The following is a 22,505-nucleotide window of genomic DNA, read 5'->3' on the forward strand; positions in this document are numbered from 1 at the left end:
TGAATTAATCCAATTTTTAGCTGAGTTTTTAGCTGAGTTTGGTCAGCTGCATTATTAGTAGAATAACAAGGTCTGATTTTTTGCCGATTAGCCATACGAACATCCCTATGGTCTTTATTGAACTAACATTTGTCCTTAACTTTGACTTGGACAAGTAAACACAAGTGTTACACTTATTTGTATCTAACTCAGTTTGGTGAAGTAGTTCGAACTGTGTTTGTGTAGAATCAAGAATCCCTCCTTTTAAATGTCAGTCAGTTAAGGACGAATGTTGCTTGAATCAAATCCATGTTTTTCAAAAGGGGGGAAGAATCCCCCTTTTATCCCTAGTCCATGCATAGATAATTTGTGAGTGAGAGATGACCAGAGAGAGCCTGCTCAGCCTGTACCCCTCTTGTATTGTTCATGAAGATGAGATATTTTTTCAACATTATGATTAATGTAATGCTGGGTTTGGTTTGGGTGAGGCAAGCGTGGTTATGAATGAAATGCTTGTGTTACTGTATTGTGAGATTAGGTCAGGCAGTAAATGCACCATGTTACAAGGCCAGTAGTGCCACCCTGGTCTCTGCTTTATTCTGGTGTATGCTGACCCAGAATCTAATAGTGCCTGTAGACAGAGTGGAAATAGGAAGGTAGAGGAATTGTAGGATATAAGGGGTGTCAGGGTGAGGTCTTCTCAGGGGACTGTTAAAGTGCCTGTTTTTGAGGTAATTCTGTGGCTTATCTCAGGCTAAAGTCTGGCCTGTACAAGGATTCTGAAGTTTCCTAAACCCTGGAAAAAGCTAAATGGTGTCTCCTTGGACAGCACCATCAAATGTATCACTATTCCAACAAAATGAACTCAAAGGCATCATTAACAGCTTTGGTTTCACTACCTGGTTGTATGTAACACCAGCAGAACAGATGCACTGCACTACATGGTTATGTATAACCTCAGCAAAACAGACAGACTGCACTACAGTACCTGGTTATATGTGAACAGATCACTTTTTTGCATTCTTGTTTCTAAAGTGAATCTGGCTTTTGCTGTGTATTGGCTTGCAATGCTGTGGGAAGTTTCTCACAGTTACCAGCAAAAGTATAGAAGCAGAGCCTAACTCACTATCCAAACTGAAAGACTTGTGTTAGCCTATTTCTTGCATCTTTACTTTTGGTTGTATCTGTGCCAAATGTCAGAATTAAGGGGGCCATTTGGGTAAGAATTTCATCTGTAGAACTGTCAGATTTCTGTCCAACAGGACGTCTAATTCTCAGGCCCAAAGTGCTGCAGTTGGAGAGTGTAGCAAAGTCATTTTCCTCAGAGCATCAGTAACTTTAAATCCTCAATATCACTCTTCATCACTCAATGCGATTACTGTTACATTGCACATATCACATTTTACAGGATATTGCGCTATTTAAACATACAATAATATATAAACTCTTCTTTGCAGACTGAACATGTGTGACCTCACAGAGAAGTCCTGTGAAATTGTGGCCTCTGCTCTTAAGTCATCAAACTCACCCCTGAGAGATCTGGACCTCAGCAACAATAACCTGGGAGATTCAGGAGTGAAGCTGCTCTGTGCTGCACTGATGAGTCCAGACTGTAAACTACAGACACTGGGGTGAGTTGTGCTGTGCACTGTGTGACCTTAATTAAATAGAATTAGTGATTATGGATCTGTGCAGTGAAATATAGGGTTGAACAGAGAGCTGAACCTGAAGAATCTCTTGTAGTTCACTTTGTTGATCCCCTTTATGAATTTAAAAGACTCAATCAAATAACCATGAGTCTACTTTTACTAAGCTTGAAGAAGTTAAGCATCTGAAGTCTTTCCTCAAAACTTTTATCTTTCATACCAGGAACCAGTTTGGTTTCCCTTCTTTCTACCTTTTCCAGATCCTCTATATCTTTCTTGTAGTACAGTCCCCAGAACTGCACACAATTCTGTAAGTGTGGTCTGACAAAGGTATTGTATAAAATAAGTATAACTTCCTTGGATTTACAGGGCTCCAGACTAACTTTTTACATTGGATGCACTGGTGCAGCCTAACTTTTTCATTTAGGTGCAGCAGCACATAATTTAGTTAGACCCAAAATTTTTCACAGCGCCTTTTGGCGCCGTAATAATACATTTTAAGTGTTAACTTTTTTGTCAGTTCCCATACACATTGGTAATTTCTTAACACGTTATGTAAATGATTGTAAACAGGAATAAAGGGCAGATAAATGTTTTTTCTTTATTTAGATCACACCACAAACAAGAAATCGCAATAACCTCAATTGTTTAAAAAATAAACTTAAAAATTGCTGATGTTTAAAGTGCTTGACAAACTCAAATAAATAAATCAAACTCAAATAACTCAAATAAAAGTGTGCGCTGCTCCCGGAGGAGTACAGGGCGCGGTTTCACACATACACACTAGTGATGCGCGGATCGGCTCTGACGTCATCCGAATCCGCATGTACGCATAAATCATCCACCCGCCACCCACCCGAACAAATTATTTTCTCCGATTTAGAGACCCGCACCCGATCACACATTACCGCTATTTCTCATTATTTCGCAGCTGTTGCATATGACATACCCAGCACTTGACTCGTCATTCACTAAATCGCTCCCACACGGAACTTTTCTGCCCTTCCTTTTTTAATTCTCCTTTTTTAATTTTCTCTCAGATCTTTTTTGCCTCCATTGCTGCTTAAGACAAATGGACGCCGCAATTGGCGCAACGAGAGTCTAGTCTGCTAATTCACGCCTGACGAAAAATGAAGCTTAAAATATGTTCACATTTTAGAGAATGTAATTAATATTTTCCTCATTAATGATGTATTATTTCACCCACCCGTAACCCATCCGCTATTAATCAGAATGTTAATTTTTATGACTCGGCCCACCCGATCCGCAGATTAACCGTGGTGCCCGCGGATATAACTGCGATCCGCACATCACTAATACACACATGCCTTATTTTTTTCCCCACCCGCATTCAGCGAAGAAGAATATCAGGGTCAGAGCCAATCAGAGGCAGAGTAGGGGCGGGTCTTCGCAGAATGCGGGTGGGGGAAAAAAATAACACTACACACACAGAGAGACAGACCTGCTAAATGTCAGGCGCACCGGTGCGACCAATGAAAATGTTTAGTCGCACTTGACAGATTTTTGGTCGCATGTGCACCCAAAATGGTCGCACTCTGGAGCCTTGATTTATACTCACTACTATCCCAGCATCCTGTTGGCTTTTTTACTGCAACAGCACAGTGCCTAGAACCTGAAAGGTTTTGATCAACTATTACTCCCAAAATTGAGCACATTCCAATGTCGTTCCTCCCATAAAGTAATCTAGCCTGATGTTTTTATTTCCCACATGTAGAACTTTACATTTAGCTTTAGTGAGTTTCATTTGCCAGGTTTTCACTGAATTCTGGATTCACTTCTGTCATATATTGCAGTCTTCATCCATCCCCATTATTCACTACCTGCTCTGCACTCTAATGAAATCCATACTTACACTAGAGCTACCGCGGTTACTGCATTACCGCGGTAACGCAATCACGTGTTGACGACAGGGAAACTTAATGCTACAGGGCATAGGTGGCTTGCTGCCCTAGCCACATACGATTTTGAAGTAAAATATCGCCCTGAGAAGGTCAATGTTGAGGCTGATTTGCTTTCCCGAAACTGGACACTGAGACGTGGAGAAACCTTTCACAGGGTGATGTGAAGGCGATTTGTGGTCGTGTGCATGTGCAGGAGTCTAGTGACAGTGATGTGCACTTGGCAGACAAACTAGGTGTTCCAGCAGAAGGTGTTCCTGAGCTGTATGCTTTTGCAACTCATCTCAATTTGGGTCAGCTAGAACAGTTCACCCGAGAAGACTTGCGAGAAGCGCAGCTAGAGGACAGTGTTCTCAGAGTAGTTAGAGAGGCTTTGAACACAGGTCAGTGGCCGGCAAACTAGAGCTGCCGCGGTTACTGCATTACCGTGGTAACGCAATCACGTCACGTCCACCGCAGAGTCAAGCTGATCACCGCTTCACCGCTGGGTTTTGTTTTTTTCCCGTTTATTTTAGGCCAATTGTTTATGTTCCAATTTTTACTTGTAAAAGTTGTGATCTGAAATAAATGCAATGCAATTTTTAAAATAATTATAATTATAATTGTGTAGCCTATTTTCTTCACTCCATGTGTTCGAAAGTTTTCACTCACAGTTGCGCAGTTAACGTTCTGATCGGAGAAAGTGTCACCCAGAACGTGCTTTGCAACTGTTGGCTACGGAAAGTTTTCGCTTCAAATTAGGCTAAAAACATGGATCTTGTAGCGAAACCCAACGTTACTTCTCCTGTTTGGGAACATTTTGGCTTTGAGCCTGATGAAGATGGAAAGCCAAAGAATTTGGATGAGGCAGTGTGCCGCATTTGCAGCAAGAAAATCAACGTCATGCGAGGAAACAGGACAAATCTAGCATCGCATCTTAGGACCACTCATCGTCCGTTATACGATGCAATGAAAGGCACCCCATCTACCTCGGGAGGTACCGGCTCGGCACTACGTCAGTTAGGAGTCTCAGAGGCATTTGCCAGAGTGACTAAATACAACCGGGACAGCAACAAGTGGCGAGCACTTACAACAACTGTAACAAAGTATTTGGTTGTGGAGATGGTGCCCTTCCGGACTGTAGGAAAGCCATCATTCCGAGCTATGCTTCAGTCCTTCGACAAGCAGTATGAACTGCCGGGCAGAACCTATTTCTCGGAAACAGCCATTCCAGAAATGTACTTGAAAGTAAAAAACGAAATCGTAGCCGGAGGTTTAAATTATTATTTTTTTATGGCGGTTACCGCAACGGTTTGAATGGCTTCGCTAATTTTTGCGGTAAGGAAATAAATCAATACCGCGGCAGCTCTAACTTATACCCCACTCTCTTTCTCATGCTGACCTTGTGATGAAGATGAGTTGTACTCCTTCATCATTACACACCTGTGTGTGCTACAAGGTTGTGGCGTTTCTGAAGATATTGAGCATAAAATCAGATATTATTACTGTTGGTAAAATCAACTATTGGTCGATAGGGTATGTGTGTACATCTTCGGGAAGAGGGTCAATCTAATCAACGTGCAAACTGCTGTTTAGGTGCAATGTTACATCACTTAGTTTTGTCACTCTTCTGTGGTTCCAATCCAAAGCCAAAGTCTGGATTTCAGAACATTTAAATTCTACAGCAGTTGGCTTTACTTATCTTGCTAGGCAGAGAGTAGAGGTTGCACAGGGTCATTATATAGCAGAAACACAAGGAGACTCCTCACTGCTAAATAGACCACTGGGTCATTATATAGCAGAAACACAAGGAGACTCATCACTGCTACATAGAGCACAGGATCATTATATAACAGGAACACAAGGAGACTCCTCATTGCTGTACAGAGCACAGGCTCATTATATAGCAGGAACACAAGGAGACTCCTCATTGCTATATAATGCACAAGGTCATTATATGCACCTTTAGCTGCTCCAAACAACCGACCAACCGACCTGTCCATAGCCACGCTCCCAAACACCATCTAAAAGCACCCTCCCCTAGGCCTGGAAGCTAGGTCACTTATAGAGCCCATGGTTAGGTAATGGGCCACAGCTGATGTGATTGCAATGAACCACAGCTGCAGCTATACCCGTCTGTAGGGCCGGTGCTGCCCCCTGGTGGACAGCACCCAATTCCCTTCCTGGCATCACATGTTAAACAGGCAATAGCTTTGAGGATATTCTGTGGGGCACTCAGAACAACACCAATTAATGCATTACTAATGAGATGGGAGAAATACCACTGAGGCATAGATGGATAAAACTTGCTTTGCATAACTGGATTAAGTTTAAATGATCTAGTGTAGATCACCCTGCTAAGAATGCATAACTGGATTAAGTTTAAATGATCTAGTGTAGATCACCCTGCTAAGCATCCTATTGAGAACTCATGGGAAGTGGACATGCATGGGATTAATTGTTAATTAATTGTGCTGCAACATGACGAACAGACAAACCAACTAATAAATAACTCTCCAGTGCTTCCTCAGGCAGTATGTGAGAAGGGCATCCAATTGATCTGGCGTAATCTGAATTATGGAGTGAAACATTCAGGCGAAGAGCCACTTCCTCCAAATGGCTGAACACTACAGGGTCAATCTCTGTGATGCAGCTACCTGGAACAAACTGTCAAAGCATCCACACAAAAGAGCACATAATGAGGACTAGCATTTTCAGCTAGGTCAGCCAGGCTCAAGCCTCTGGCTATCTCTTGCCTGTATAGGAAACAACAGTTTTCCTATTTGGCTCAATTCTGAAAATATAACTAGAACTAGATTAATCATTTTTAATACAAACCATTCACACCTACATCCTAATTATGATTTAATACCATAATGGAATTTCTGGGACGTGCCATTCAGAAACTGACATGGCGAGCTAACCTAAGTTTTAATACCTTTAAAGGTTCACACAAAGTAAGGTAACTCAATACAGTTTGATGTTTTAGGATACAAACACTGTTTCTAATCTATCTATTGATTACATTTAAATGTTTTTCATAGCCTATTGCCAACTGGTGAAAACTTATCACGATACTGTACATTTGTAGTGTAGTCAGGTTATCCACTAGGTGGAGCCCTAGGCTTTTCGAAACAGGATATACCAACCAATGTAAGACGTCAGTGAGGTAGTGAGGTAGCTTGTTCAGGAGATTGAGTGCAGCCGTACTGTATGTATGCCACAGTTCTTTAAGCTCCAAAGTAAAGTTTATCATAAACTCTTCTATGTGGTCCTATTCTTTTCCCTTCTGAAGTTATCATTATCCCAGCATTATTCTGCAGTTCCCGTTGAATGTCTTCCCTTTTCAGTCCTGTTATGTTCCCTTGCTCTGTGAGTCTGCGTGCATGTCTTAATCCTGCAGGTGGAGCTGATTGCTCTATCAAAAATATGCAATCTGTTAGTCACGAAAAGACTGTTTACGATTACATACATTTGGATCTTTGATATGCACACACATTACAGCACCCAAAAAATACTTATGGTAAAACAATGTGCTTACATATCACCAAAACAAACTTTATTTGGCAATATCTCCCAAAATGTTTATCAAAATCCCTCACCTTTCGTTGGAGAGAAAGCAAGGGTCATTCTGAGTGTTTATCCTGAAATACATCACTCAAGCTGCACCACCTAACCAAAAAAATAAAATCTGTGTTACGTTTTGCCCTGCTCTGCCCTACTAACGTAAATGTGGTAAAAAGCAACCGGTGTTGAAGCAAGGCATGTACAGTGAATCTACGTACTCTGGTATCGATCAACCAATGGGAATATTGTGACACTATGACATATTTTCATTGACAGCCCCCTAATTAACATATGGATTAAAAAAATACAGAAATATATTGTGGCACTGCACTGGGCATGACGGTGCAGGCGGGGCGGCACAGAAATACACAGCCCGGAGGTTTGGGGAAAAATAGCCCAACAGGGCCTTTTATTTACCAAAAATTATATACAAAAAAACCAAAGCAAACTCGACAACTAAAGTCTCTTGTCAGAATTAACTTAAAGTAAAGCAACCAAAATTAGGAGTAACGGTGTCCGGGAGACCGCTGAGGAGATCCCTCTTCAAAGCAGGAAGAGGGATGTGGTCCTGCGTCTCCACCGGATTCTGCAAAGTAGGGAAAAAGTTATCAACAGTTTTCAACAGCTCTCCTGCAGCCCAAAACCCCCTCTCCTCAAGGGAGACAAAAGGCCTCCTTTTAAGCTCCCAGCCATCTCCCTGGAGTGGCGGCAGCTGTGTTGCCTCATTGATTGCAGGTGTGTTGACTGCAAAGGAGGGAGTTGAGGAATTTCCAATTTGCCGCTCTCCAGGGTCCTGTGGCTGGGCTTCATAGTGGGGCGCTGTCCTGGGTCCTGAAGAGCTGGCCTGGTGGCAGGTTTTAGCTGATGCCTATAAGGTTGGGAGGAGCACTGTGGGGGCATGCCCCGATCCATGCCACAATATATATATACAGGCATAAATTAATCAAAACATAAATAAGGATATAAGTATATACAGAAATAAATGAATCAAGCAATAAATAAATATGGAAATGAACATCCACAGAAATGAATGAATCAAGAAATAAATATGGAAATAAATGCAAATACCCATTTGTCAGATTTTGTCTATTAATTTATTTGTACATTCATTAATTTTTACATTTTCTTGCTTTTGTATTTATTTATTTATTTATACATTAATTCATTTATTGAGTCATTTATTTATTTATTTATTTTACATTTTTGGTCCTCCATATACCTGTAGTACCAGTCAATGGCAATAATCAGTTATGGTGTTTCTCTGCAGCCAGCAGATGGCGCTGCAGTGTATTTCATTTGCCGCCTTGGTTACATTATTAGATGAAGATTGAATGTTTTTAAAATATAAAGATGTTTGTAGACTGAAGGTGAGGTAAAGTACACCATAGTGATCATACTACTGCAGTTTCTTGTGTTAGCAAATGAAATATGGTTGTTTGCCATGTGATATCATCGCAACATGGAACAGTTTGTTAATGAAATCCTTGCAGGAAGCCTCCAACCTTGAGTTGAATTGGCTCCTTATTTTTAGTTATTTTTTGTTAATTGAGCCAAGTGATGACATTTGTTTTGTGGATTAGTCAGAATACTTTATGAACATAATTAATATAAACTCTTCCTGTTTTTGTGTGTACTGTGTACATCCCAGGAATGCACGTACTGTACAAATAGGAAATTCCACATTTATCTGCTGCCAAGGTGCACAGGTGACAATTAGCAGTGAATTTCAATTGTGTGTGTGGTTGTATGTGTGTGTGTCTGTGTGTGTGTGTGTGTGTCTGTGTGGTGTGTGTGTGTGTGTGCGCATGTGTGTTGTGTGTTTGTGTGTGTGTGTGTGTGTGTGTGTGTGTGCTTGTTTGTGTGTGTGTGTGTGTGTGTGTGTGTGTGTGTGTGTGTGTGGTCTCTCCACAGGCTGGGTTGGTGTAATATCACAGATGGCTGCTGTGATGTTCTGGCCTCAGTCCTGCGCTCTCCTCACTCAGAACTGAGAGATCTGGAGCTCAGAGACAATGACCTGCAGGATTCAGGAGTGAGAGCGCTCTCTGCTGGACTGGAGGACCCACACTGTAAAGTGCAGAGACTGGGGTGAGTACAAACACAAACCCCTTCAATCAAAAAGGGTTCCAATGTGACAAAATACAGCACTAATGTTAATAATGACTAAATATAGCACTAATTTTACTAATGTTTTTAATGTTAAAATAGACAAGAGAGTTATTTTTCTTCACTGAAATAAAGCAACGTTTTCCTGTTCTTCCTCTTGGCAGAAACCCATTTTAAATCTGACATGAGTTGGAAAAAACATATTTTTGAGAAGCGTCAAATCGTTTCTATTCATACATTATTCAAAATTATGAAAATTAATTGAATCTGTTCAAATTTAGTTTAACTGGTCATTTTCTTAAATAGTCATGATTAATTCAAGAGCCCTGTTATTTTATATTGAGCTGTAGAAGGTGTGTAACACACTGCTATGTGTTTGACACACACAGCCCTGTTAGTTTATATTAGTGCGTGTAAGGTGTGTAACACACTGCTATGTGTTTAACACAAATAGCCCTGTTAGTTTGTATTAATGTGTGTAAGGTGTTGTGGCAAACACGCCTGCCACAGGCCACCGAAGTGGCTTTCCTAGGGGCCCTCCAGCACAGAGACACAGGGAGATGATGTTCCAACAGTCCACATTTATTGACGAGGGTTTGGCAAGATGGTACAACCAAATGAGCAGATGTTAAACCCTGTCATGACAGAGAGGCTCTCTCGTGTGAGTGGGGATGGCAGATTTAACCTGTGCGCAGTGATTACCTCACTACGCACAGGTGCAGCCACTCCTGCTCCTGGGTCCAATTAGCCTGGGCAATTATCTCATTCTTAACCAATTATCCAATTGGCCAGGTCTAATTAGCTTGACCCAGGGCAGGTGTGGCTGCTTAAACCAGCCATCCCCACACCACATACCCCCAACGCCAAACTGAGGCCAGGGAGAATCTCTGGCCGAAGCCTACTCCCCCCCCAGCACTCCAACCAAGCAAAAAAAAAAAAAAATTCAAGCATTCTTAACACTCCCCTAACACATCTTCAGGGGCAGGTGGCCCCGGAACAGTCCAGTACATGTCGCGACCCTCCCCCGGACGATGAGGCAGCCCTCCCCCCTCCTCCCTCTCGGAGCGCGGGGAGTCCTGGGCTGCTCGGCTGGCTGGTGGGGGTGTCACCGGCTTGGGCTGTTCCAGGGGCTGTGGTGGGGTGGCTGGGTTGGTGGGCTGGTGGGCTGGCTTCCTTGTGGCGCTGGTGACCAGGAACCCTCGTGGCTGAGGTGGCCGCCAGTCGGCTCTGCTGGTAGGCTGCTGCAGGCTTACCCCCTCATGGGCTCCGGGCAAACCAACCAGGCCAAAACAACAAACTAAAACAACAAAAGGGACAAGAAAGGAAGCAAAACGGCGCGGCCACCGCTCGTGCGCCGCCCGTAGCTGACCCGCCTTCCCGGCCAAGTCCAGCTCACGGCGCGACCACCTCTCGTGCACCGCCCGTAGCTAACCTGCCTTCCCGGCCAGGTCCAGCTCCCCAGCGTCCCAGCTGAGGATCACTTCCTTCCCCTCCCTGATCATCTCCCGCTCCCTGTCTTTGGCCTGGAGGATCTGTCTGAAGCCATGTCGGGAACACCTCAGTTGCACCTCCTCCAGTGTGCCTCCAGGCTGGCCCTCCTGTGCCTCTTCCCTGTGCCGGAGCAGCCCCACGTTGGGCGCCACTGTGGCAAACACGCCTGCCACAGGCCACCGAAGTGGCTTTCTTAGGGGCCCTCCAGCACAGAGACACAGGGAGATGATGTTCAAACCGTCCACATTTATTTACGAGGTTGGCAAGATGTTACCGCCAAGGAGCAGATATAAAACTGTCATGACAGAGGCTCCCTTCTGTGAGTGGGGATGGCAGATTTAACCTGTGCACACTGATTGTTTGACACACACAGCCCTGTTAGTTTATATTAATGTGCTGTAAGGTGTGTAACACACTGCTATGTGTTTGATACACACAGCCCTATTCGTTTATATTAATGTGTGTAAGGTATGTAACACACAGCTATGTGTTTGACACACACACAGCCCTGTTCGTTTATATTAATGCATGTAACGTATGTGTGTCCTCTCTGCAGGCTGTCAGGCTGTAGAGTCACACAGAGAGGCTGTGATTCTCTGGCTTCAGCTCTGTGTTCAAACCCCTCACACCTGAGAGAGCTGGACCTGAGATACAATCACCCAGGAGACTCAGGAGTGAGAGCGCTGTCTGCTGCTAAACTGGACACACTCACACTGCTGTAAGTACAGAGAGTTTCCATAGTGCACCTCACACACACACACACAAAAGGAGTTGGGTGGGGGCATGGATGGCACTGTACAAACCAGCGTTACTCAAGAGAGTTGGGGATCTCCTGTGGAGGGTGCTGCATGGGATCACTGCAGTAAATAAGATGTGGTTGTTGTAGTTAGGGGTTTGATCAGGGACACAGTGATGGTGGAGTTTCAGTATTACAAAGCAATGGAGAACCTGAGTGTGTTTCAGAGTATGTGTGTTATAAGGGTGTTTTATGTTCAGTGGAGGGAGGGGAGCTGTTTTTGCACATGGAACAGGGTGAGTGAATGGAATAAGTTTCCTTTCTGACAGATTTGTGTTTTTTTCATATGATCGTGGTTTTGTGTTTTATTGTGCCTTTGTTTTTATATATGTGATGTCATTGGTGTGTTAAGAGTGGAAATAAAGGATGGTTAAAATTCAGAATTCTGTTCTGCTGTTCTTACAGTGTGGACCATGGAGGAGAGAACAGGACCAAACCAGGACCCAGGAAATGTGAGTCTGTATCGACAGAACACTTTGCATAGATACACACTCTGCTGTGTGTGTGTGTGTGTGTGTGTGTGTGTGTGAGAGAGAGCGAGAGACTTCTCTCTTACACACATAAACACACAAACAGAAACACACATGTACACAAACACACACACAGAGGTACTATGACAGTCCTTTCTCTCTCACACACATAATAAGGTGAATATTAATAATGATAATTAATCTCATTAATGTCTCTGGTGTGCAGACGGCTGTCAGCTCACACTGGATCCAAACACAGCGCAGAGAAACCTGTCTCTGTCTGAGGGGAACAGGAGGGTGACACACACACGGGGGAGAGAGGAGCCATATCCTGATCATCCAGAGAGATTTGAGTACGAGCTCCAGGTTGTGTGCAGAGAGAGTGTGTGTGAGCGCTGTTACTGGGAGGCTGAGTTCAGTGTGTCTGAGAGGGGGAGGGTTGATATAGCAGTGACAGATAAAGGAATCAGCAGGAAAGGACTGGGTTCTGACTGTGGGTTTGGAGAGAATAAAAACTCCTGGAGTCTGCGGTGCTTTGATGATTACGGTCGCTCTGATGAACTCAGTTACTCTGTCTGGCACAATAAGAACCGAACAGACCTACCTGCCCCCCCCTCCCCCTACCGCAGAGCAGGAGTGTGTGATGATGATGATGATGATGGTAGAGGAGTGTGTGTGTACAGGGTAGGAGTGTGTGTGGACCGTCAAACCGGCACTCTGTCCTTCTACAGCGTCTCTGACTCTGACACACTGACCCTCCTGCACAGACTCCACACACACTTCACTCAAAACACACCCCTCTGTGCTGGATTTTATGTGTGGAACTCCTCCTCAGTGTCCCTCTGCCAACTGGAGTAGAGACACACACACACGCACGTGCGCGCACACACAAATATGCACGTGCACACACACACACACGCATACACACACAGACACGTGCACATACACACTCGCACGCATGCACGCACACACAAATACATACACTCATGTACACACACACACACACCACATTCATATACCCACTCACACACACACACCACACACACTCATATACACATACACACACTCACTCAGATACACATAGACACATACACCCACATACACACATCCACACATCCACACACACATACATTCACACACACCCTTGCTTTCTCACACTCATGCACACGCACTCACAAATACACACACTGATGTACACTCATGCACACGCACTCACACACCTACGCACGCACACACTCGTGCACACACACTCACACTCTTACACACATGTGCACACCCTCTCACACCCAATCACACACATGCATACACACACCTACACACATGAACACACACAATCTCTCGCACACACGAACAAACACATTCACCAGTGCACTCTCACGCACACACACATGCATACATATGTACACACGCTCATAACCGTATGCACACACACACTTTCTCTCTCTCTCATACTCAGTCACTCACACACACACCCTCTCTCTCACACACACACACTCACATCCACACACATTCACACAAACGCACGCACACACACACAAACTCATGCACTCACGCACGCACACATACATGTGTGCAGAGACACAAACACGTGTCAACACACACATTCACATTCCCATACGCATTCACACACATGTATAAACACACACACACACACATTCCCATACGCATGCACACACATGTATAAACACACACACACTCACATTCCCATACGCATGCACACACATGTATAAACACAAACACATTCACATTCCCATACGCATGCACAAACATGTATAAACACACACACATTCACATTCCCATATGCATGCACACACATGTATAAACACACACACATTCACATTCCCATACGCATGCACACACATGTATAAACACACACACATTCACCAGGGCACTCTCACACGCACACACGCATGCATGCATACATACACACGCTCATAATCGTATGCACACACTCTCTCTCTCTCTCTCTCTCTCTCCCTCATACTCTCTCTCTCACACACACACACTCACATCCACACACATTCACACAAACGCACGCACACACACACAAACTCATGCACTCACGCACACACACACATGCCTGCAGAGACACAAACACGTGTCAACACACACACTCCTCAGTGTCCCTCTGCTAACTGGAGTAGAGACACACACACATGCACGCGCACACACACACACGCATACACACACATGTGAGCATACACACTCCAACGCATGCACACACACACACAGACATATATATACACACACTCTCATGTACACATACACACACTCTCGCACACACACACACATATATACACACACACACACTCATATACACATACACACACACTCAATCACACACTCACACATATATATATACACACTCATATGCTCCTAGACTCACACACACGCACTCACACATCTACACACACTCTCGAACAACCAGTCACACACACACACCCTCTCTCTCTCACATACACTCCATCACACACACATACTCTCACACACACCCTTTCTCTCTCAGTCATGCACACGCACTCACAAATACATACACTCATGTTTACTCATGCACACGCACACACAGACCTATGCACGCACACTCTCTCACACCCAGTCACTCACACACACCTACACACGGACACACACAATCACACACACGCGCATGCACACATACACACGCTCATACACACACACTTTTTCTCTCACTCACACACTCACATACAGTATACAGACACACACATTCGCAAAAGCACACACACACACACATTTATGCAATCACGCACAAACACAAACGTGTCAACACACACACATTCTCTTACCCATAAGCACACACACACACTCATGCACTCACACATGCACACACATGCATACACATACTTGCGTGCACACACCATATACACATGTATACACAAACATTCTCATACCCATACATACACACACACACGTATAAACACACACACATTCACAAAGGCACTCTCACGCACACACACATACACATACATACACTCATTCTCTTGCACGCACACACACTGAAATAAACAATCACACACACATTCACACAAACGCATGCACACACACTTTCTCTTACCCATACACACACGCCCCCGTGTGTACACACACACATACTCATGCACTCAATCATACTCTCACACATGCACACACACATACATGCGTGCACACGCACACGCATTCTCTTACCCATACACACACACAATCCGGGCACACACATACTCATGCACTCACACACATACACACACATGTTCACATCCACAGTCACTCCCACAAATGTACGCATGCATGCACACACATTCACAAATTCACACACACAAACACACTCTCACCCAATCACACACACACACACTCATCGACACACTTGCAACCTTCCTTGACCAATGCCTTACCAGTGCAATTTCAGCTGTGCCCAATATTATATATATATATAACCTCAGTACAGCCTAACCCCTGTACATAAGAGTAATATCTTTTAGCAGGTTCAGGTTAAGCACTTGCTGTCTAAATGTGATATTTTTTTTACATTTGAATACATTTATATTGCAAATGTTCAAGGTGTGTTTATGCACTTTTGATTATTAAAACATTAATATAACATTGAGAGTAATAATGCCAGAAGATGGCAGGGTAAAATGTTTTTGAAGTAATAATTCTATCTCCTGTATCTGCATCCTTTTTAAAAGAAGCCAGTGGCAAACTCCTCCACTTAAATGTGCATTTTACTAGTTTTTACAGTTGCTTTCATTCATTTTCACAAGAGTTCCAATGTGCAAATTTCTGTTGGCAAACGCAGCTGATAGGGAGAATGCAGAATGATCACTGCAGTGTACTTATTTCCTTTCATTACTGTAAACAATGATGGATTGAGTTTCCTTATTAATTCTTTTCGGATTGTTTTTTTTTTTGTTTTTTGTTTTTGCTTTAATTTTCTGTATTTTCAGACAATAATATGCAATGATTAAACCTGAATTATTAAAATATTAAATGTTTTGCTGTTGTGATTTATTATTGTGTGATGTATTGAACTCCTGTGACACAGTAGTACTTATTTCATATTCTGTATGGGTTTATGTTTGGGCTCAATTTGAGTAGATCAGCATGGGGCTAAAATCTGCATTTGAAGCAATGACATTCATCTACAGTAGTGGAAATAAAATCCATTATAAGAGAAGTTGTGTAGTGTCTGATGAATGCTTGCTTCTGTTACTGTAGTGTAACCACAACTCAATACATTTTGAAAAGGCACTGCATGTCTATTGAGCTGGTATGTTTATGTTACCTCTCAAATAAATAGTTTTCCTGTAGGTTTGAACCTGGATCTGCTGCACAGCAGTTGAATGGATTAGACCACTAAGCCAAAATCAGGGCAGAAGTGTGGTTTGCATGACATCCAGTCTCTGAGATGTTCCTGAGACCCTACAGTTTCTCATTTTTTCAGATGCATTTCTAATATCTGCAGTCACACATTACAAATGCATTACAGCATGTTATGATTGCTTTGGCTCAATGTGGAAAACTCAATTTGCCAAACTGACTGGCAAAATTCTTACCCTAAGACACTAATTGCAGTACCTACCCACAAAGTACACAACTCTAAATCACACTCAGTTTTCACAATGCAGTTGTCTCGTATTAGTACAATGTTCCAATGCTTATTGCTAGACATGCAGATTGTGAAATGAAGTCAAGATGTTTGCAATTCTGTCTTATCACTTCCAGCAACATTGCCCAGGTGAGTCGCATTGCAGCACGATTGGTATTCCTGTGACAATGTCTGTTCTGATAATGTGATTTTTCTTCTATCAGATAAGACCTGCTGGTGCAAGTTTGTAATGTTGCATTTGTATGTGTTATTTTTACTGTTTACATGTCAAATGTCTACATTGTAAATGTTTCTGTTTAAATGATTGGTTGAATAACACATATCGCCGCTATTTTCACCGACCATGTTAAACGTACTCACTCAGCTCCAAGGGCATGCTGATGTTAAACCCATATTCCAATCTGTTTGAAATGACACATTCTGCCTAGTCTGTTCAAACATCAGACATTTTTTTAACTCTAAATTGGATGTGCCCATTCTACTGTACCATCTCCTTTGTAAGCTAAGAAGTTCCTTTCAGCTGACTACATCAGAATCTGTACTACTGGCGTTTTATGAGAGCTGAAAATGTACAACATTGTTAATCAGAAATGATATCTGGGTGGGTAAATTGGTGGATATGCTGTAGAACATAGTTTGTCATTGATTTATAAATATACCAGTATATCCTGGGCTTTCACTGATGGTTTAATTGTGGTACATATAGCAGTGGCCTGATATGTATTCTATGTTAGCAGTTTGCTTCTACCTGACTGCTTCCCCCCAGCAGGGAAACAGAGGGGCACAGCCCCCCCAGCAGGGAAGCAGAGGGGTACAACCCCCAGCAGAGAAACAGAGGGGCACAACCCCCAACAGGAAAACAGAGGGGTACAACCCCCCCCCCCCCCCCCAGCAGGGAAGCAGAGGGGTACAACCCCCAGCAGGGAAACAGAGGGGCACAACCCCCCCAGCAGGGAAACAGAGGGGCACAGCCCCCCCAGCAGGGAAACAGAGGGGCACAGAAGACTCTGGGTCATCCCACCATGGATGGCGCAGTAGAGGTAGCAGGTTATATCAGTTTGCTAAGGTGGTCTGGGAGGATGGACAGCGTGGGAAAGTGTGGAGGACCGATCGCTCAGTGGGTCAGACTGGTGGAAGATACCACAAGCCAGGCTTAGCTTCCTGATCAGGGCCAATTATGACACCCTGCCTTCTCCTCAGAACCTGCACTAATGGTTTGGTGCGGATGAGACCGTCCGCTCTGTGCTGCCCCCAAACGAGGCCTCCGGCAAGTTCTGTCAGACTGTGAGACGGCTCCAGCACAGGGACACAGAGCAGGCCTCCGGTACAGGGACACAGAGCAGGCCTCCAGCACAGGGACAGAGAGTAGGCCTCCGGCATGTTCTGTCAGACTGTGAGACGGCTCCAGCACAGGGACACAGAGCAGGCCTCCAGCACAGGGACAGAGAGTTGGCCTCCAGCACAGGGACAGACAGCAGGCCTCCAGCACAGGGACACAGAGTAGGCCTCCGGCATGTTCTGTCAGGCTGTGAGACGGCTCCAGCACAGGGGAGGTATGACCAGCTGCTGCGGAAGCTTCTGGAATTACTAGAGACCAGCAGACAGGAGGCAAACAGAGACGCCTCTCCTGTGAAAGAGCATCAAACCCACTTTGTGAGGCAAGCAGAGGAGGAGGGGACCATAGGACACAAAGGTGGGAGTAGAGCCCTGGTTCCAGGCAGAGGGTGGAGCATGCGTGTAGATCTCAATCCACAGCTCCATTTCCCAAATGAAATCAGCACAGCGTTCCTGTGGCCTAACATGGAGACGTGGTCCTTTCGGGCGAAGGAGGTGCTCCTTATATGGAGACGTGGTCCACTCGGGTGAAGGTGGTGCTCCTTATATGGAGACGTGGTCTACTCGGGTGAAGGTGGTGCTCCTTATATGGAGACGTGTTCTACTCGGGCGAAGGTGGTGCTCCTTATATGGAGATGTGGTCCACTCGGGCGAAGGTGGTGGTCCTTATATGGAGACGTGGTCCTCTCGGGTGAAGGTGGTGCTCCTTATGGAGCTCACCCTCCCATGGGAGGAGGGGGCAGAAGCAGCCTATGAGCGGAAATGCCTGAAGTACTCCGACCTGGCAGCGGAGTGTGAGAGTGTAAGGAGTGTAAGGAGGCCGGTTAGAGAGCGACAGTATATCCAGTGGAGGTGGGACGCTGGGGGTTCACTTGCCAGTCAGTGCTCTACCTTCTGGAGAACACGGGCATGGCAGGGGCAAGGCTGAGGAGGGCAGCTAGAGGGCTGGCTGAGGAAGCAGAGAAGGGGGGCTGGCTCAGAGAGGGGGAGGAGAGTCGGCAAACACCCACTGCACCCAAAACAACAGCAGAGGGTGGCAGCTGGCCTTCTGGATCAGTTTGAGCCTCTTTGTGTCCCTGGAGTAGAGGCTCCCAGCCCAGCACACACAGGTGTAGAACAGGACACCGGCCACAATGATCTGGTAGAACATGGCCAGCATCCTGAAGGAGCACCGAAGGAGCGTTGCCTCCCCAGAAAGAAAAGCCTTCAGTCTAGTAGGGCCTCCAAAGACACAGACCACAGTATCAAACCATCTATCTATATGATCAGGTGAACATGGTGTATATGTGTTTGTGTGTGTGTTTGTGTGCGTGTGTGTGCATGTTATGCATGTACGTGCTCTGCGTGTACAATAAAAATTAGCATCTTCAGTGCATCAACCAGTGCAGTGTTTCTTTGAAATTACACCCCCATCATCATGCTAAATGGAATTTAATAAAACCATTATGTGCTGTGGCAGGAGCTTGAAATAGCAAAAGTAAATACTCTGATATTTTTGACTATCAGACCTGTGGGCTGTATTGGAATACTGGAAACACAAAGTGGATGCTTTCCGCCATCCGGTGGTCTTGTGACGCTACTACAAGGGACTGAACTCCAGAGGGTGAGACTCAAGGCAGAAGTTGGGAGTTTCTAAAACATTGACTGCTTACTCCGGTTCCCTCTGTCTAATATAACATTTTTTGTAAAAATCTGAAACTAAGCCCTAATATAGGAAATCAGGAAGGGTGAAAATATTTTTCATGGCACTGTACATGAGGTAGACAGGTTTCCTTTAACAGGCTTTAATATAAGGGGCACCAGCGAGACACACACTACACAGCCTGCAGAGGAATTCTCAGAAGTTTTCTAATGGCACACACCAGTATGGAGTATATTATCTTAACAGGAGCGAGCTTGTCTGAGTAACCTTTTCCCTGTTGTAATTACATCAAACACCCATGTGATAGAGCCACAGGTATGACATGACCTTATGTTTAGTCTTAAGGCTTTCCTTTAAAAAATAAAAATCAGCTTTGGTATGATAACAAGCCTACACATTAATGGATTAATTTACTCTGCTTGGATGAGAAAAATAAACATTTACCACATTTCAGCTTGTGCGCATGTATATTTTGTAATGGAATAGAACACAAAAGCTGTTTTTCATGCCGGAGGAAGACCTTTCATAAGCAGCTCTGACATGCAGTCATATGAGCGCCCAAGGGGGATCGCTAGAGAGCGATGAAACGCAGATCCCTGTCTGACTGAACCCTCCCGTACCCTGGGCAACACAGGCACCAATCGTGCGTCGCCCTGTGGAGCTACCGGCCACAGTCGGCACTGGCACGGTCCGGATTCGACCCGAGGCCGTGAGGCTCATCCATGCACCTCAGCGTGGGGCCTTAACTAAATGAGCCATCCAGCAGCCCCAAGCCTAATTTCAATAAAATTACACCTTACCAGCATCTTGTTATGTTTCTGTTGTCACTTCACTTTTCAGTTGACTATCTGCTTTTCTCCTGCACAATCTTTGTTTCGGTTTTGTAGTATGGGCGTGGTTTTCTCTTTCTCTCTCTCTCCCCTCAGCTGATCACTCTCACCTGTTCTGGCCGCATTCTCATGCACTGGCTAATCACTCATTTCATTCACCTGTTCCCTGTTTGCATGTTCACGCTCCGTTCAATTATCTCTCATTTCACTCACCTGGTTCTTTTGGTATACATTCTCTGTTTCCCTGTTCTTCCTTGCCAGATTGTGCCTCCTGTTTACAGTGCCTTTCCAGCGTTTACCTCTCGTTAGTCTGACTCGTGTTTTGATCTTGCCTGTTTACCCGACCACCGATTTTTTGCCTGCCGACTTTGTTTTGCTGATTCCTGTTCTGACCTCCGCCTGTTTAACGACTTCGATTTTTGCCCCGGTGGATTTTTCTGGTTTTTGATCTTTGCACAAACTGACTACGAGACTGCCTGCTGTATTGTGTACCTTTGAATTAAACATCTCCTTCGGGAGTTTCGACACTCAGTTGTACAAGTCTGCATTTGGGTCCACCACACCCCGACCCGTGACAGAACAATCTGGCCAGTATGGACCCAGCGGACCCAGAGCACCTGCGCAACGCCCTCGCCAGCCAAGGCAGCACTCGTGGGACGGCACGAGCAAGCCCTCCGTGAGATCCGGTATTCGCTGACAGCACTCGCTGGTCAGATGCAGCAGCTGACCACCCGCCTCCCGGCTCCCGCTCCCGAAGCCCCGAGGGCTCCTCCCGACCCGGTCCAGCTCTACACCCACGCAGCCCTCCTGCCCAGGGAGCCGCACATTCCTGCTCCGGAGCGCTACGCTGGAGACTTGGGGAAGTGCAAGGCGTTTCTAATGCAGTGTTCGCTCGACCTTCAACCAGCAACCCACCACTTACAACAACGATGGGAAAAAGATTTCTTGCATCGTGGGGCTGCTGAAGGGATCTGCATTAGACTGGGCCACAGCAGTTTGGGAGAGCCAACCTCCTACAAACTTCACCTGCTCCAGTTTCGTTGCAGAAATGCGAGAAGTCTCTGATCGCCCCGTTTGCGGGAGAGACTATAATCAGCGCCTGCTGTCGATGCGCCAGGGCACGCGCAGCGCGGCGGCATTTTCAGCTGAGTTCCGGACTATTGCTGCGGAATCAGGATGGAACGATACTGCGCTCCAGGGGGTCTTCAGAGACGGGTTGTCCGAGGCTTTGAAGGATGAACTGGCTGCAGGAGACGATCCCGACAACCTCGATGCCCTGATCGCGCTGCTGGCCATCAAGCTGGACAACCGCCTCCGTGACCGCCGCAGAGAGACGGCCAGACGCCAACCCTCAGCGAGCCCTTCAGCGGCCAGACGGCCAGACGCCAACCCTCAGCGAGCCCTTCAGCGGCCAGACGGCCAGACGCCAACCCTCAGCGAGCCCTTCAGCGAGATTCAGTTCCAGTCCCGGTCCCGGCATCAGTGCACCCCCGAGTTCGACTGCGCCCCGCACGCCCAGCGAGGAGCCAGTGCAGCTCGGAAGAGCCCACCTCACGCAAACGGAGCGTATGCGGCGAATCAGGACGGGACTTCGCATTTACTGTGGCACAGCCGGTCACGTATTATCCTCCTGTCCTATTCGGCCAAAAGATATTAGAGTGGGGATCCTGGTGAGCCGTACCACTTCCCCTCCTACCACCCAGTCTAGCCCACTGCTCGATGCCACACTGGTTCAGGACCAACAACCCCTCAGGCTACAGGCGTTGGTCGACTCTGGCGCCGACAAGAATTTCTTGGACGCCGAACTGGTCGCTCATTTTTTGCCTGCCGACTTTGTTTTGCTGATTCCTGTTCTGACCTCCGCCTGTTTAACGCCTGTTTTTTGGGGTCCTCTCAGGAGTGCACCTGGGACAGCCCTGAGCTGCATTCCATCCTCCCCATAGCTCTCCATCGCTCCTCTCCCTCATCGCAACGGTAACTGGGAATGTGGAGACTGGGACAAGACTGCAGGCCTAGGCAGAAGTGGCCAGGAGTGCATACAGAAATACAAAAACATTCACTTCCCTTCACTACCTTAAGCCTCCAAGCAGCTGTACACCGCAGAACACAGTCTGAATTGCATTAACCACTGCAGGTTTGCCACTGAATCTA

General features: G+C 45.6%; 1 protein-coding gene across 1 annotated transcript; it reads left to right on the forward strand.

Annotated features, from left to right (window-relative positions):
* The first annotated feature begins 3,425 nt into the window (after positions 1-3,425).
* Positions 3,426-22,274, forward strand: LOC118219206. Its single transcript, XM_035402199.1, has 8 exons — positions 3,426-4,972; positions 9,002-9,175; positions 11,241-11,402; positions 11,886-11,932; positions 12,177-12,786; positions 20,933-21,224; positions 21,472-21,670; positions 22,252-22,274. The coding sequence occupies exons 1-8, from the start codon at positions 4,932-4,934 to the stop codon at positions 22,272-22,274; spliced, it is 1,548 nt and encodes a 515-aa protein (XP_035258090.1). The 5' UTR covers positions 3,426-4,931.
* Positions 22,275-22,505: the final 231 nt, after the last annotated feature.

Source organism: Anguilla anguilla, chromosome 19, assembly GCF_013347855.1.
Source record: "Anguilla anguilla isolate fAngAng1 chromosome 19, fAngAng1.pri, whole genome shotgun sequence".
Taxonomy (NCBI): Eukaryota; Metazoa; Chordata; class Actinopteri; order Anguilliformes; family Anguillidae; genus Anguilla; species Anguilla anguilla.